A 16,609-nucleotide genomic window follows, 5' to 3' on the forward strand; every position below is an offset into this window, starting at 1 on the left:
GGATAGAATTTAGAAATTAGCCTGGAGGAGAGAATGGGACAAAGGGAGGAGGAAAAAAAAAGTGTAGATCTGAAAGATTTTCCAGGCAAGAGTACCGGAGTGGTTGCCATTTCCTTCTCCAGGGGATCCTCCCCTCCCAGGGTCTCTCGCACTGCAGGCAAACTCTTTACTGACTGAGCAACCAGGGCAGTTGGAAAAGGTCAGTTTTCATCCCAAAGAAAGGCAATGCCAAAGAAAGCTCAAACTACTGCACAATTGTACTCATCTCACACGCTAGTAAAGTAATGCTCAAAATTCTACAAGCCAGGCTTCAACAACACATGAACTGTGAACTTCCAGATCTTCAAGCTGGTTTTAGAAAAGGCAGAGGAACCAGAGATCAAACTGCCAGCATCCACTGGATCATTGAAAAAGCAAGAGAGTTCGAGAAAAACATCTATGTCTGCATTATTGACTATGCCAAAGCCTTTGACTGTGTGGATCACAATAAACTGGGGAAAATTCTGGAAGAGATGGGACTACCAGACCACCCGACCTGCCTCTTGAAAAATCTGTATGCAGGTCAGGAAGCAACAGTTAGAACTGGACATGGAACAACAGACTGGTTCCAAATAAGAAAAGGAGTACATCAAGGCTGTATATTGTCACCCTGCTTATTTAACTTTTATGCAGAGTACATCATGAGAAACGCTGGGCTGGAGGAAGCACAAGCTGGAATCAAGATTGCTGAGAGAAATGTCAATAACCTCAGAGATGCAGATGACACCACCCTTATGGCAGAAAGTGAAGAGGAACTAAAGAGCCTCTTCATGAAAGTGAAGGAGGAGAGTGAAAAAGTTGGCTTAAAGCTCCACATTCAGAAAACTAAGATCATGGCATCCGGTCCCATCACTTCATGGCAAATAGATGGGGAAACAGTGGAAACAGTGACAGACTATTTTTGGGGGCTGCAAAATCACTGCAGATGGTGACTGCAGCCATGAAATTAAAAGATGCTTACTCCTTGGAAGGGAAGTTATGACCAAACTAGACAGCATATTATAAAGCAGAGACGTTACTTTGCCAACAAAGTTCCATCTTGTCAAGGCTATGGTTTTTCCAGTGGTCATGTATGGATGTAAAGAGTTGGACTATAAAGAAAGCTGAGTGCAGAAGAATTGATGCTTTTGAACTGTGGTGTTGGAGAAGACTCTTGAGAGTCCCTTGGACTGCAAGGAGATCCAACGAGTCCATCCTAAAGGAGATCAGTCCTGGGTGACTGGAAGGACACTGGAAGGACTGATGCTGAAGCTGAAATTCCAACACACTGGCCACCTGATATGAAGAACTGAGTCATCTGAAAAGACCCTGATGCTGGGAAAGATTGAGGGCAGGAGGAGAAGGGGATGACAGAGCATGAGATGGTTGGATGGCATCACCGACTCAATGGACATGAGTTTGAGTAAACTCCGGGAGTTGGTGATGGACAGGGAGGCCTGGTGTGCTACAGTCCATGGGGTCACAAAGAGTCAGACAGAACTGAGCGACTGAACTGAACTGAACTGACCAGGGAAGTTAGATAATTAAGAAGTACACTTTAGGAACCAAACCTTGGTGAGAAACTAGAGAGCAGGCCTAGGCAGAGACAGAGTTTGGAGAAATCCAAGGGCCTTTTCCAAGGGGCGTCTGAAGGGAACGTAAAAGAGTAATTAAAAAAAAATTTTAAACGGTCAACTTCACCCTGTGTCTCCGGCCCCCATGGCAGGGCTGCTGTCTGAGCTCAGACACCAGCCAGCCCTGCCTGCTGACCCCCATCTCGGGCAGTCTCTCTCTGCACATGCAATCCAGATCCCTCAGGCACTGAAAGGAGGGCCCGCGAGGACAGGGAAGAGAAAAAGAAAAACAAATGGAGATGCAAGCCCGGCTCCTGCCTCAGAGAAGCCTGGAGGACCATGGAGTGCAGCTTTTCCCTTCAAGGGGCCTTCAGAATTTATCCTCCTGAACGCTGAATGTCAAGGAAGACACAGCCAGCAACTGTGACTCATCAAATTTCCAACGTCAAGACCAGAGAGCACAGACTGGATCCAAGGACTGGCTTTGCACTCAGAGTCAAGGCCCCTGCCTGCTTCCAATAGAAAGGAGCCCTGGTCCAGCCTTCGCCCCAAGCCCCCTGCCTCCCGCTGACTTCGGCACCGGGAGAACGGGGAGTTTTATCCACTGTGCTTGAGTCACAGGCTATTACAACATTTCAGAAAGCGGTCTGCCTTGAAAAGTGGTTGGATCTGTACATGAAGGTCACTCACTGGCCCTTCGTGTAGAGCCACATAGTAAATATTTTCAGCTCTGCAGGCCAAATGGTTATATATGTTTCTTTTTCTTTTTTTTGAGAAAGCCTTAAAAATGTAAAAACCATTCTGAGCTACATACAAAAACTGGCAGCAGAGTGGGCCTTAGTTTGCTGGTCCCTTACTTAGAGCAACAGCTAGAGGTGGGCAGCATAAAAGAGGGGTGTCTGCCTTCAGTTTGGAGTCGCAGCTACTGAAGCCAGCGCCCCTGGAGCCCATGAGAAGTCACCGCGACGAGAAGCCCGTGTACACAACTAGAGAGTGGCTCTCGCCCGCCGCAATTAGAGAAAGCCTCTGCACAGCAAGGAAGACCCAGCGCAGCCAAAGTAAATAAACCGATCCCTTAAAACAAAACAAACCGTGAGGCAGCTGTAACACTGCCTTGTTGCTGACAAAGGCGACTAATTCTCCGTCGCACTTGCCTGGCCTAACATTCTCTGCTTGTGGAGTCATGATCCCTTTGCTGTGATCCTCTTCAAAGAAGAATTTAGCTATAGATCTGGTGAAATCAAACCTTAAAATGACAGTCTTATATAGTCAGAAAATTAGATCAATGGGATGGCATTTTAAATAAGTTAGAATAATTTTAACAGGCTAGTTCTCATTTTTCTTTCAGGTGTATCTGTGTGTGTGTGTGTGTGTGTGTGTGTGTATGTGTGTGTACATGACTGCATTTCTGCCTAAAAGTAAACACTCCATACTTTCATAGTCCTCATACTTGTGTGTGTGTCTGACTCACTGTGACCCCGTGGACTTTAGCCTACTGGGTTCTTCTGTCCCTGGGATTTTCCAGGCAAGAATACTGGACTATTCTCACTGGGTTGCCATTTCCTACTGCAAGGGATCTTCCCAACTCAGGGATCGAACCTGCATCACTTGCATTTCTTACACGGGCAGGCTGATTTTTTACCAGGGGCACCACCTGGGAAGCGTAAGTACGTGTCACAAAATTCCAAACATGGAAAAATCCTCCGACAGCGCCTGGCCTATAACTGTTTACATCTGGGGAAACTACAACCTACCTCAGTTAAATGAGACAGTCCGAGTTACACCACGACTGGCAGAAGAGCTGGGGCCAGAAAGTTGGTTTTCTAACTTTCCAAATTAATTCTCTTTCTACGACTCTACTTCCTTGCACATTGCCGAACTGGTACTAAAAATTCAATTCAACAAATACTTACAGGATTTCCATATATGCCCAGCACTGGCTTGTGCTCTGGGATACAAAAGAAGTGTAAGAGAAGAGTCCTGCCTGAGAAAAACTTCTCAGCTCACTGAGAAAGTAAGGCAAACACACACTCATGAAACAAATATATTGTCTGACATTATTACGTCACGGCGGGGCTAAAGCAGAGCTGACAGAGCGTCCTGCGATGGTGGAACAGTTTCTGTTTTTGCTGGTCCACATAGTGGCCAGTGGCCATGTGTGGCTGCTGAGCACTTAACATATGGGTCCTGGGGCTTCGCGGGTGGCTCCGCTGGTCGATGCAGGAAGACGTGGGTTCAATCCCTGATCTGGGAAGATCCCACGTGCTGCAGAGCAACTAAGCCCGTGCGCCACAATCATTGAGCCCATGCGCCCCAACGACCGAAGCCCCTGCTCTGGGGCGCCTGTGCTCCACAAGAGAAGCACCGCGGTGAGAAGCTGGCCCACCTAGACTGCAGAGCAGCCCCTGCTCGCCGAGACTAGAGAAAAGCCCGTGCAGCAGTGAAGACCCAGCACAGTCGAAAAGAAAAGTAATTTTTTTTTAAAATGTGGGTAGTTCCTGGACTCTTTAATCAAGAAAAATTAATAAGAGGTGAGAAGAAGAATTCAGGCAAGGCTTTAATTAAGACTCCTGTTGCAGCACTAGAGAGTGAGGTGGGGTGAGCTGGTCCCTTAAATGGGGTGGGGGCAGGCAGGGAGCAGTGGGACAGGCCAGAGCGGTGGCTTGGGTGGCTAGCCCACCCTCGCGGTGGTGCTGCATGCAGGGATCACGTGCAGAACCCTGCTCTGGCTCCCGGCACCTCAGAGACAGCAGCTGGCCTTTTTGGTTTTGGCCTTTTAGTGTTTTGTTCATAATGCGCCTCGACTGAGGATGTGCACAGTTATTTTTAGATCCTCACAGTTTCTTTGCGTTTTGTTGCTCGAGGAGACGTATGTCCAGGAGCAAGCACTGCAGGAAAAGGTCCCGGGACCCAAGACCCAGACAGTCTCACGACTAAGGAAGTGACCTTTTAATGGTACTTAATTGTAATTCCCTGGTAGCTCAGTGAATAAAGTCTGCCTGCAGTGCAGGAGACCCAAGTTCGATCCCTGGGTCAGGATGATCCCCTGGAGAAGGAAACGGCAAACCACTCCAGTATTCTTGTCTGGAACACCCCCATGGACAGAGGAACCTTGAGGGCTACAGTCCATGGAAACCCAAGAGTCAGACAGGACTGAGCGACTAACCCACCACCAGAATTTTAATTAGTTTAAATAACCACATGAGGCTAGTGGCTACTGTATTGGGCATCACAGGTCTAAAAAAGCTGTTAAAGATATGGATGGAAGATATGCAACAGACATCCTGTCACTTCTTCCCGTTGCACCTTTGGCAGAAACCACTGTGGCTCACAGAACCCGTTCCCTCTGAGCAGGGATGAGCTCTCAGGATTCTCCATATTTTCACTTGCCAGGATCTGGCATATATAATGAAACCTATTTGCCATCCTTGAGACAAATAGAAGGTGACAAATGTAGAAGAAGGAAGTACTTGGGCCAAGCTTAGAAAGGCAGCGTTTACACAGACACAGAGAAAGGGGCGGATTTTGTGGGGCTCTCCATGGGGAGAACAGCATGAGCAAGGCAACTGATGGAGTTCTCCTGGTTCCAGGACAAGGGGGATGCTGGGCTGGCCAGAAAGGGGGCGTATGGTGGAGATAAGGGGTCATGCAGAGGGTGGGACTGGATGAAGGAGATCTTTGGATTCTAGGAGGTTAGACTTTTTCTCAAGAGAAACGGAAGCCCCTGAAGGTTTAAGCAGGATAATGACAGGAGAAAAACATGCTTTAAGAATTCAATCTGATAGTGAACCACAGACAGGATTGTATAACGGACACATACATTCAGATACCGGTAAGATAAGAATTGATGTGGTGCTAGAGAAGACTCTTGAGAGTCCCTTGGACAGCAATGAGATCAAACTAGTCAATCTAAAGGAAATCAACCCTGAGTATTGAACTGGAAGGACTCACGCTGAAGCTGAAGCTCCAATACTTTGGCCACCTGATTCAAAGAGCCGACTCACTGGAAAAGACTGGGAAAGATACTGGGAAAGATTGAGGGCAGGAGGAGAAGGGGGTGACAGAGAATGAAATCATTGGATGGCATTACCAAATCAATGTACATGAGTTTCAGCAAACTCCGAGAGATAGTGAAGAGCACGGAAACCTGGTATGTTGCAGTCCATGGGGTCGCAAAAAGTCCGACATGAATTAGCAACCGGATAGCAACAAAGAAGGCTATTCTGCTAATGGTTCTTGGTTTTCCTTTAGGAAAGTAACACTTGCTTATTAAGGAAAATGAGTAAATCACTGAAAAGCATATATAAAAATTAAACTAGACCTCCACCTTTCACACTCAACCATAGTTGGCATTTTGAAGTAGCTTCTTCTAGGCTATTTTTTTTTTTCCCCTTCCATGGCTATTGGAATAAATCAGGAATAAAGTCAGGACTAGAACTACGAAGGTGGTAGTGTGAATAAAGAGGGAAAGCTACAAAAGGAATTTTTAAGTGAGACAGCAGAGTGATGAGTAAAAGTAATCTCTTCTTATTGGTGTCTAATTAAAGGACAGATAACATTTTCGAGACCTTCTCTAGACCTAAAATGGAGCTAAACTGTTTATATACATGTCTCTGTGCATTTCGGAGAAGGCAATGGCAACCTACTCCGGTACTCTTGCCTGGAAAATCCCATGGACGGAGGAGCCTGGTGGGCTGCAGTCCATGGGGTCGCTAAGAGTCAGACACGACTGAGCGACTTCACTTTCACTTTTCACTTTCATGCATTGGAGAAGGAAATGGCAACCCACTCCAGTGTTCTTGCCTGGAGAATCCCGGGGACAGGGGAGCCTGGTGGGCTGCCGTCTATGGGGTCGCACAGAGTCGGACACGACTGAAGCGACTCAGCAGCAGCTCTGTGCATTTTGGTGAACACACATAGACAGCGGCAGTTGTCAAGACAATAAGGTTTCCTTGATCATTACGCCGTCAATAGCATAGAGTCCATTGTAATCTGTAAGACTTTAGGTGTAAAGTAATTAAAGTGTATGTTCTCAGCAGTGTTGTAGGGAGGATGTGTAGATGTGGTTCCCAGGATATGTCATGGGGTGGTGTAAACAGGGGATCCAGCCTCAGACAGCACGCCTCCAAGCAGTGATAGTGTCTTCCTAAGACCCAAAGGTTTTCAAGGCCCAAACCATCTTCACAGACCACATGGAAAACAAACAACAACAACAACAAAAAAAAACAAAAACAGCTGCTAGAGATCACAAATTATGTTTTCCAGAAAAAGTCCTTCACCAGGTTAAAAGGCAAAAGTGTAAACCAGTGGTTCTCCACATGGGACCTACACGAGACTCAATCCTGGCGTTTTCAAAAAATATTGATGGTTGGGTTCCTCCTCAGACCAATGACATCAGGGTCTCAGTAAGCAGGGCCTATGCACTGGTTTTTGTTTTTTTTTTTAAGTTCTCAAGATGACTGAAGCCTGAAGCATTGGCAGATATCCCAGGGCTGAAACAGTTCAAAGGGTCTGGGGGCAGCGAGTGATTCAGACCTGAAAGACTGTGTTCTTAGCCACACTGGGGAAAAGCTGCAGCCAGTTCCTTAGTGAAGGGGGACTAGAGGCCAAAAGAGAACCCACCACGACACTTTTTAATTTGCATATTAAACTATACATAGCTTCTATTTTCAGAGCATACGATCTGTCATTTTCAATACACCCTTTCATCATTTTTCACTGAACCAAGTGTGACTGAACTCCTGGGGACTGTGGCTAGTCAATGAACTCTGGCCAATGAAACACGCCTTTCTCTGAGGATCCCTTGCCTTCTGAGGGGCTGCTGGGTTAAACAGTGTAGACGCTGGCCTCAGATGGACCTCGGTGAGCGTGCCAGCTTTGCTGCACACTCACTAAAACTCTGTGACCTTGTGCAAGTTACACATTCTGTTTCATACCTCAGTTTCCTTAGCTGCCAAATAGGAATCTTAATGCCTTTATGGGATTATTGTAGAAATTAACTGAGGCCATACAGGTAAAAGGCTTCCCTGGTAGCTCAGATGGTAAAGAATCTGCCTGCAATGCAGGGGACCTGGGTTCAATCCCTGAGTCAGGAAGATCCCCTGGAGAAGGGAATGGCAGCCCATGCCAGTATTCTTGCCTGGAAAATTCCACGGACAAGAGGAGACTAGCAGGAAATAGTCCATGGGGTCACAAAGAGTCGGACACAACTGAGTGACTAACATTTTCACTTTGATACAGGTAAAAGAGATAATACCATTAAAAGACTTCTTTGGTGCCTGGCACAGAGTAAGCACTCAATAAATATTATCATTATTGCCATTATTTATCATTTATTTTCATCATCACCTCTGGGTTCCTTCTAACGCCAATATTTTTTGATTCTAAGAATCACTGGCGACTGCACAGAAGGAGATTGCCAAAAATTAGCAGGTACTAACAAGTTAAGTAGAAATTAAAGCCTCTTGATGAAAGTGAAAGAGGTGAGTGAAAAAGTTGGCTTAAAGCTCAACATTCAGAAAACTAAGATCATGGCATCTGGTCCCATCACTTCATGGCAAATAGGTGGGGAAACAGTGGAAACAGTGTCAGACTTTATTTTTTGGGGTTTCAAAATCACTGCAAATGGTGATTGCAGCCATGAAATTAAAAGATGCTTACTCCTTGGAAGGAAAGTTATGACCAACCTAGACAGCATATTAAAAAGCAGAGACATTACTTTGCCAACAAAGATTCGTCTGGTCAAGGCTATGGTTTTTCCAATAGTCATGTATGGATGTGAGAGTTGGACTGTGAAGAAAGCTGAGCACAGAAGAATTGATGCTTTTGAACTGTGGTGTTGGAGAAGACTCTTGAGAGTCCCTTGGACTGCAAGGAGATCCAACCAGTCCACCCTAAAGGAGATCAGTCCTGGGTGTTCATTGGAAGGACTGATGCTGAAGCCGAAACTCCAATACTTTGGCCATGTCATGCGAAGAGTTGACTCATTGGAAAAGACCCTGATGCTGGGAGGGATTGGGGGCAGGAGGAGAAAGGGATGACAGAGGATGAGATGGCTGGATGGCATCACCGACTTGATGGACATGAGTTTGAGTAAACTTCGGGAGTTGGTGATGGACAGGGAGGCCTGGCGTGCTGCGATTCATGGGGTCGCAAAGAGTCGGACACGACTGAGCAACTGAACTGAAGAAATTAAGATTTAAATAAAGGCCCAGACTGGATTCAGCTCCCTTCATCCCTGACTCTTCAATAACTACTTCGTTCTTTGCTTAAGCTGTCTCTTATATGTTGCAGATGCTAGTTTTAGTTTCAAAATGATGTCACTTATTTTGCAGGCACAGAACGTGGGTCATTCTTGATGAAAGCAATGTAGCTCTTGTTACTGTTATTTCTGGGCAGCACAGACACCTGCGAACCTGGTTGAAGTGAACGTCAGATCTTCTGCCTCCATCTGTCCCCGCTGCACCTGCACCCAACTGCTAACACCTGGGGGTAAACTGCCTGAACATCAGCCCCCGCCCCTACTCAGCATAATTCTGATGCTTGTCTAATGATGGGTATGAAGACATTGTTCTTGGAAACTTCGGCATTGACATTTGAGTGTTGCCCATGAAATTTGCCTAAAGGCCCAATGCTGACGTTAGCCACAGATGTCAGCCTCATAACCGTGAAATGTTCTCTTTGCTTTCCACCATACCAATACCCTCCTACAGAGCATAATGCCATCATTGATCGTCATTCTGCCAAAAGACACACATCCTGTTGATGCCCATAGCTTTTTTTTTCTTCGTCCATGATGGGAACAAACCTCTTCCTTTTAGGAAGACAGTCCTCCTTTTGTAGGCAAACATCCGCCATGATGTTATTGGTTGAATCATGGCCTACATCCACTTCACCACCTTTTCATTTTTGAAAATGGGTTACCTTGTTTTGCAAATAGCAAGTCATCAAGCAGGTTGCCAAAGGAACTACTGGCTCTGTGAAACTTTTGTCCAGGTGATGAAATAATTTTAATAAGAGAAATTATCAGTTTGGGATTAGCCACAAACTCCCCATGAAACCCAGTTTTTCCTTAAGAAAACCAGTTTTTCCTAACGTATGTTGATTTGGGTCCAGAAAACACACCTCAGGATCATCTTAATTACAGGAATGACATGTCATGAAGACACTGGTTGATTATATCCACAACAAGCTAAGTGTGAGTTGGGCGTAACTGCTTTGATACCAAGTCTTGGGAATTTCTTTGGCATATGTCACCACTGGTCTTTATAAATAGCAAAGGACTTTGGCTACAGAAAAAGTTACTTTTGCATAAATTCTCAACACCAGCCAGCCCATACCTGAATTAGCACTTTTATTATAAAACTGGATCAGATATCAGACAAAAGGAGACAAGAGGTCTAGACAAGAAAGTGGTAAATTTGTTCTCTGGTAAATCTGGATATAGATGAGAAAAGAGACTCATTAACTTGTACCGCATTTTCAAAAATACATTAAATATATGAGTTATGACATTGTTTGTTACTTGATTCATTCCTGCTTTATTAACATTTTCTCATAACTAAATGGTCTTCCCTGGTAGTTCAGCTGGTAAAGATTCTGCCTGCAATGCTGGAGACCCCGGTTTGATTCCTTGGTTGGGAAGCTGTCTTGAAGAAGGGATAGGCTACCCACTCCAATATTCTTGGGCTTCCCTGGTGGCTCAGATGGTAAAGAATCTGCCTGCAATGTGTGAGACCTGGGTTCAATCCCTGGGTTGGGAAGATCCCCTGGAGGAGGGCCTGGCAACCCACGCCACTATTCCTGCCTGGAGAATCCCTATGGACAGAGGAGCCTGACGGGCTACAGTCCCTGGAGTTGCAAAGAGTCAAGACATGATTGTGCAACTAAACACAGCACAGCATCACTAAACGGCTTGGCTTTCCTCCTGAAACTCTCCTGGGGCAAGGGCCATGTCTGAACCATCTTCGTATTCCTCACACTCCTGCCCCAGCATCTTTCATTATGGAGTACTTTTAAGTTTATTAACCTGAATCAAATTAAATTATGGGCCTTTCCCCCCTTCTCTACAGTAGTAAGTTATATGGTACAAAGTAAATACAAAGAAGTAACGTGTGATGGGAAAAAAACATCTATTTTCAGAAGAAGCATAAAAGTCACAATTAGAACTTGCCTTTGGAGACTGACTTCAGCAGCCTGGGGTCATTCTGTGAAGGTCCCCATTTGTAGTTGAGCAAATGAAAGAGAATTTGTTTCAACTCACTTGCTTGATCTTTTGTGTACCTTTTCTTTAGCAACTTTCCTTCATAGGGACGACATGAGTTAGGTGACTGTAAGGAGCCTAAGTCCTACTTGAGTTATAGCATGCCTTCTTAAAACAAAATGATGGCAAGATCATTTTCCAGAAGGTAGACCTTCTGGTAATTTTTAGGGATTTGAGGAAAATTGCTTCTAAGAAATTTGTGATTTCATCAAATGAAATCTACAGTTAAAGGAACATGAAGAGTCATTTTAGCAAAGAAAACAGTATATTACACTGTTAACATTTTCCTCCTTTTCAAAAGCAACTTGCATCTTCAGCTTACAGGTTAAACAATATCCACTCCAGAATTTATTAACTTACTTGGAATGGAAATCTAGGCTATGATGACTAGGAAAGGTCAGCACTCAAAATGTTTCACTGTTTTACTTAAAGGCCACCAGAAATTCTGCGATTTTCCTCCTTTGCCCTTCCTAGGAATGTCCACCACCTGATGTCCTATCTTGATGGAGGTGCATAGACTTCCTGTGACTTGAGAAAAATCAGATAATGACCTAGATGTCAACTTTTTAAGAGGACTGGCCAAAGAGGTCACCAAAAGTTCATACTACAAGTTCAAATTTATATATATCAATCATGGCCAGTGATTCCCTTTCTTTCTGAGCCAGTGATTCCCTTTCTTTCTGAATGGGGAAAACTGATCAATCTTAACTCAAACTGAGGTAGAAAAATCTTGAAAAATAAAATTAGAAGTTCTGTTAAAAAGATATATCTAGCCCTGGTCAGCCCCTACACTCAATAGATCTCTCAAAAATGACATCAAATTCATTCACGACTAAGAAACTAGCAAGTTTGGTCAATTCAATGGAACTGGGGCTCCGTGTGGTGTGTGGTATGTGCACATGTCTAAATGCACAGGTGTGAATTTCTAAATCTGTCAATTAAGTTACTCAGCTGCTCAGCAGTACTCTGGATAGAAAACGTCAACATAGAGCATGAAGATTTGATATCTGAGAATCTCATAATGGTCCAAAATGGAAGTAGGATCAGTAGCTGACCTCTGTCCATTCTAGTTAAACCATATATATATATATATATATATTTTTTTTTTTGGGTCATGTCACACAACATGTGGAAATGTGGAATCCCAACCCAGGATCAAACCTGCCCCCCTGCTGCAGTGGGAGCCCATCTTTTTTTTTTTCCCCTTAAATCTGGCTTTTCGATGGAGGAATTATATATTCCATTACCAGTAATCACCCCTCCCTGATGCCATTAAGTAAACAAAGAAAAAGAAAAGTGGACACATTTGTTCAAGAAAACAATCCCTCACTAGAAGCTGATCACTCTCTGTGAGGGGTAGATGAGGGAAGTTAAGAACACAGATCTGAGAAGAATTCAAAAGATTGGTAGGAAAATAGAACCTGGAATCCAGCTCTAGGAAATGATGCTAATCGGAAAGGAAAAATATAAGTCGAACCACAAAACCAAAAAAGTCTCTTAAAGGTCTTTTAAAGACATTCTTACAGACATTTGACGAAGTCAAAAGATTCTTCCAGAATTTGACATCTGTTCATCTGAAGACACCTTCCTTTACTTCTTTCCTCATTAGGTTCATACTTGTTCCTTGAACCTGATGCTCACTGGCCCATTTTGAAACCCTCCAGATACTCCTCATTTGACAAGTTGCTACTGCCCGCCCCCAGTCTCCCATGCCAAGTAAACCATTCCTTCTTTGGGTCTTAGTTAAAACAGCACTGAAATTCCAAGAAACCTTCCCTGACGGTCACTCCTTTCACTAACTTTCAAAGTAGGTCCTCTCTTAATTCCTTATAATTCTTCTTCAGCCCACTCACAACTCTTTCATTATTTAATGTCTGCCTTGACTATCCCTGGTGGCTCAGATGGTAAAGAATCTGCCTGCAATGTGGGAGACCTGGGTTAGATCCCGAGGTCGGGAAGATCCCCTGGAGAAGGGAATGGTTACCCACTCCAGTATTCTGGCCTGGAGAATCAGACATGACTTTCACTTTCACTTTCTTTTTGACTACTAGACCAGGTTCCTGGGGGTAGAAAACCAATCTTTTCTGTCTTAATTACCCAGCATCTAGCACAGAGCCTGGCACTGTGCTAGGGAAAGCCGTGGTTAACTGATTCACCCACTGACTTTAGGGTTAAAGTACTATCACATATGGTTCCCTACAATATAGAGGTTCTGAAAACATTAAAGCCTATATAAATCAGATCCATGTGATTTGGAGAATCCAGTCCATACTGTGGCATTATACTCTACAAAGATGCTATTTACCCATGCATTTAACATGAATGTGAATTTGGACTCATTCACACATAAATGTGAAGAAGGAAATGGCAACCCACTTCAGTATTCTTGCCTGGAGAATCCCTATGGACAGAGGAGCCTGGCGGGCTACAGTCCATGGGGTTGCAGAGTCGGACACAACTGAAGTGACTTAGCATAAGCACTCATGCACACATAAATCATCGTGACAAATCATTCTGGGGCGAAATATTCCAAAATAGACCACCTTAACTTGTAAACGCCACGATGCCAAGCACTGGAGAGGAAGCAGGTGTTGGATAAGAGAGTATCTGGTTCTAGGATCTGCTATCTAATTGACTGCTCCATGAGGTCACGTGGGCTGTTCTGAAAGCCGGCACCACTGCTAAGGAGGCCCACGGGCTACTCGTCTCATCATATGGAGTAACAAAGATACTAGTTTCTAAAGGCGTTTGCGCTTTGTGAAAAATAGGACACAGAGAACACTTAATGCTAGTCATCTGGGGGTTATTAGAAGAATGCTGTATTTCACCAAATCAGAATCTCTGAAACACGCACCCCCACTTTCAGTTCAGTTCAGTTCAGTCGCTCAGTCGTGTCTGACTCTTTGCAACCCCATGAATCGCAGCACGCCAGGCCTCCCTGTCCATCACCAACTCCTGGAGTTTACTCAAACTCATGTCCATCGATCCCCACTTTAGACATGTTAAATTATGAGAGGAAATGTATTTTTAGAGTTATGAAATGCAGTGAACTACAGGAGAAACTCAGTATGAAAAGACTTCAAGCAAAGTCATTCACATATAGCCTTGGTCATTCTTTTTACTGTGGGAATCCTCTTGAGCCAACGATACTTGTAAACATATAGGACACTCTGGCCTAGTAAATTAAGCAAAAGTCCAGAAGCAAAAAACAATCAGTGTTGGTTAAAAAATGAGAGAGAAGGGCTTCCCTGGTGGCTCAGTGGTAAAGAATCTGCCTGTCAGTGCGGGAGATGTGGGTCCAATCCCTGATCCAGGAGGATCCCACATGCCACAGAGCAACTAAGCCCACACACAACTACTGAGCCGGTGCTCTAGAGCCCGCTCGCCCTAGAGCCCGTGATCCGCTGCAAGAGAAGCGACTGCAGTGAGAAACCCACGCAGCCCAACTAGACAGCAGCCCTGACTTGCCACAACTAGAGAAAGCCCACACGGCAACGAAGACCCAGCGCAGCCAAAGATGAACGGAATAACCTTTAAAGTACATAAATAATGATAGAGAGAGAGGGTTAATGTTTGGTGTCGCTAGGCAATGTTCACCTACTTTTCTCCAACGCTCGGTGATGCTTGTTTGAAGGGAAGACGGAGTCAGATGACTTACCTAAACCTCCTCGGCGAGCCCAGGAGTGGCTGCTCACTGCCAGGGGACCCGACACAAGGTGTCCTGATGCCTCTGTTACCCGAACTCTGAAATGGAAAAGATAACACTGTTAACCCAGAGATGGCTAACGAGGACCGTGCGCTTGATGACGGCTAAGTGGACGGAGGGGAGGTGGGAAAGAGAAGAAATGTGGTGCTTGGATCACAGCACACCTTTTGTGTGTGCACTGATTACGGGGAAAGCTACATAACCAGTCAGTATGGTTATGGAGATCCGCACTGGCTTACAAACATGGAGAAAATAGGTCATGTCCTTCTGCCAATTCCACAAGGCGATTCGGGTTGCTATTAACTAAAGTATATTCAGGGCTTCCCAGGTGGTGCAGTGGTAAGGAACCTGCCTGCCAATACAGGAGACGCAAGGGATGCAGGTTCGATCCCTGGGTGGGGAAGATCCCCTGGCAGAGGGCAGGGCAACCCACTCCAGTATTCTTGCCTGGAGAATCCCACGGACAGAGGAGCGTGGCGGGGTACTGTCCATGGGGCTGCAAAGAGGCAGACACGGCTGGGAGAGATAAAGATGCCTGCACAGAGGATATTCAAGTGAAAAAACATCTCAACTCTGACAAGGAGAGAAGAGGAAAACACATAAAGAGGTGGTGCAACTGGGAGGGGGAGCTCATGGATTTCCTAGGTGTTCAAACTCTGCTCTACTGCTTGCTAGCTTGGAGACTTTGGACCTTTTACTCAACCTCTCTGATCCTTCTTTTTCTCATCCAATATAAGCCTGCTTTCCACCTGTTAGGGACGCTGACAACAAACAAGACAACAGGGCTATGAAGGGCTATGAAGCCCTTAGGGCCCCGTGAGAGAAACCATTCAATGGAGAGCAGCTATGATTATTATATTCCTTTAAATTTCTTTCTGCGGGGGCACATTAAGTGTGATCTTTTAGGGTAAATCACCAAACACTCATGATAGTTTGAAGTCTGTGAGCTGTTAGCGTTTCAAAATATTTCTTTAACGGAAGCCCTTTGCAGCTGGCTTTTCTGCCCATATATGAACAATGTTCCTTAAGTATTCAGCTTCATCTTTACGTAAACGCATTTGATTAACTAGGCTCTGTACCCCGGACTTCATCACGCGACTAGTCCACCAAGAATTAATGAAATCGCACAGGACTCTCTCTCCCTCCCTTTCCAAGAAAGACCTTAAGTCTGCAACCTACCTCTGGGAAACAAAATACTGAGTTCTGCTAACTCCTCTAGTTGAAATAGGTAATCGTTTGTTCCAAAGTTCTTCCCAACTCAATGGCCTCATTAACCAAGGTTGAGCTTTTGATTAACATATAGTGCTTGAAGGAACTTTGACCCAGAAAGCTGGCATCTGACTTGCTTCTGAGCCCAACTTGTGTCACGAGTGCAGGTTTCAAGGGTAATAAAGGATCCGGCTGTTTGCTCACAGCAAACGGAGGCGGTGCCATGTCATTACAGAGCTTTTCCCAACTGTCCACCCAACCCTTGGCAAAGACAGTTTGCAGTCTGCACGTCGGCTTTTGGAGTGAACAGAATGAAAAGGTGTGTATTACCAAACTGAAAAGCACCTAAGTTCTACCTGGCATTTTACCTAAATGTCAGTTGTTTAAGAAACATGAATATGATCCCCAGATGACAGTGATCAGAGCAGAGATTAGGTGTTAGGGCAGGTGCATGCTCTGTCTATCCAGATTCTGCCTCAGTGAGCAAACTGCTCTCCCGGAAGGCTCCGGAGTTCTGCAACACTCATCAGCCACAAGGCGGAGACCACAGCAACTGAATGTTCACGTTCTTGCCTATTTTAAGATCAACAGTGTCCTTCCCAAATTCACATGTTGAAGTGCTGACATCATCCCCACCTCAGCACCTCAGAATGTGACAGTATCTAGAGATGCCTTTTGAGAAGGTAATTAAGGTGAAAAGAGGTCATATGGGTGGGCCCTAAAGTTGCTTAATGGCTCAGCGGCTAAAGAATCTGCGGACAGTGCAAGAGACAAAGGAGATGTGGGTTCAATCCCTGAGTCAGGAAGACACCCTGGTGTAGAAAGTGGCAACCCACTCCA

General features: G+C 45.0%; 1 protein-coding gene across 5 annotated transcripts in view; it reads right to left on the reverse strand.

The window, feature by feature from the left end:
* RBM47 (RNA binding motif protein 47) overlaps positions 1–16,609 on the reverse strand; it is a 176,899-nt gene that overhangs the window by 90,452 nt on the left and 69,838 nt on the right. For all 5 annotated transcript variants that reach the window (XM_061164625.1, XM_061164621.1, XM_061164618.1 and 2 more), the window contains one exon: positions 14,513–14,598. Coding sequence is in view for 1 of the 5 variants with exons in the window: in XM_061164618.1 (XP_061020601.1) it covers positions 14,513–14,598 (86 nt within the window). In the remaining 4 variants the exon portion in view is untranslated. Of the gene's footprint in view, positions 1–14,512; positions 14,599–16,609 lie in introns of those variants that run through there.

The sequence above is a fragment of the Dama dama genome, chromosome 17 (genome assembly GCF_033118175.1).
Source record: "Dama dama isolate Ldn47 chromosome 17, ASM3311817v1, whole genome shotgun sequence".
Taxonomy (NCBI): domain Eukaryota; kingdom Metazoa; phylum Chordata; class Mammalia; order Artiodactyla; family Cervidae; genus Dama; species Dama dama.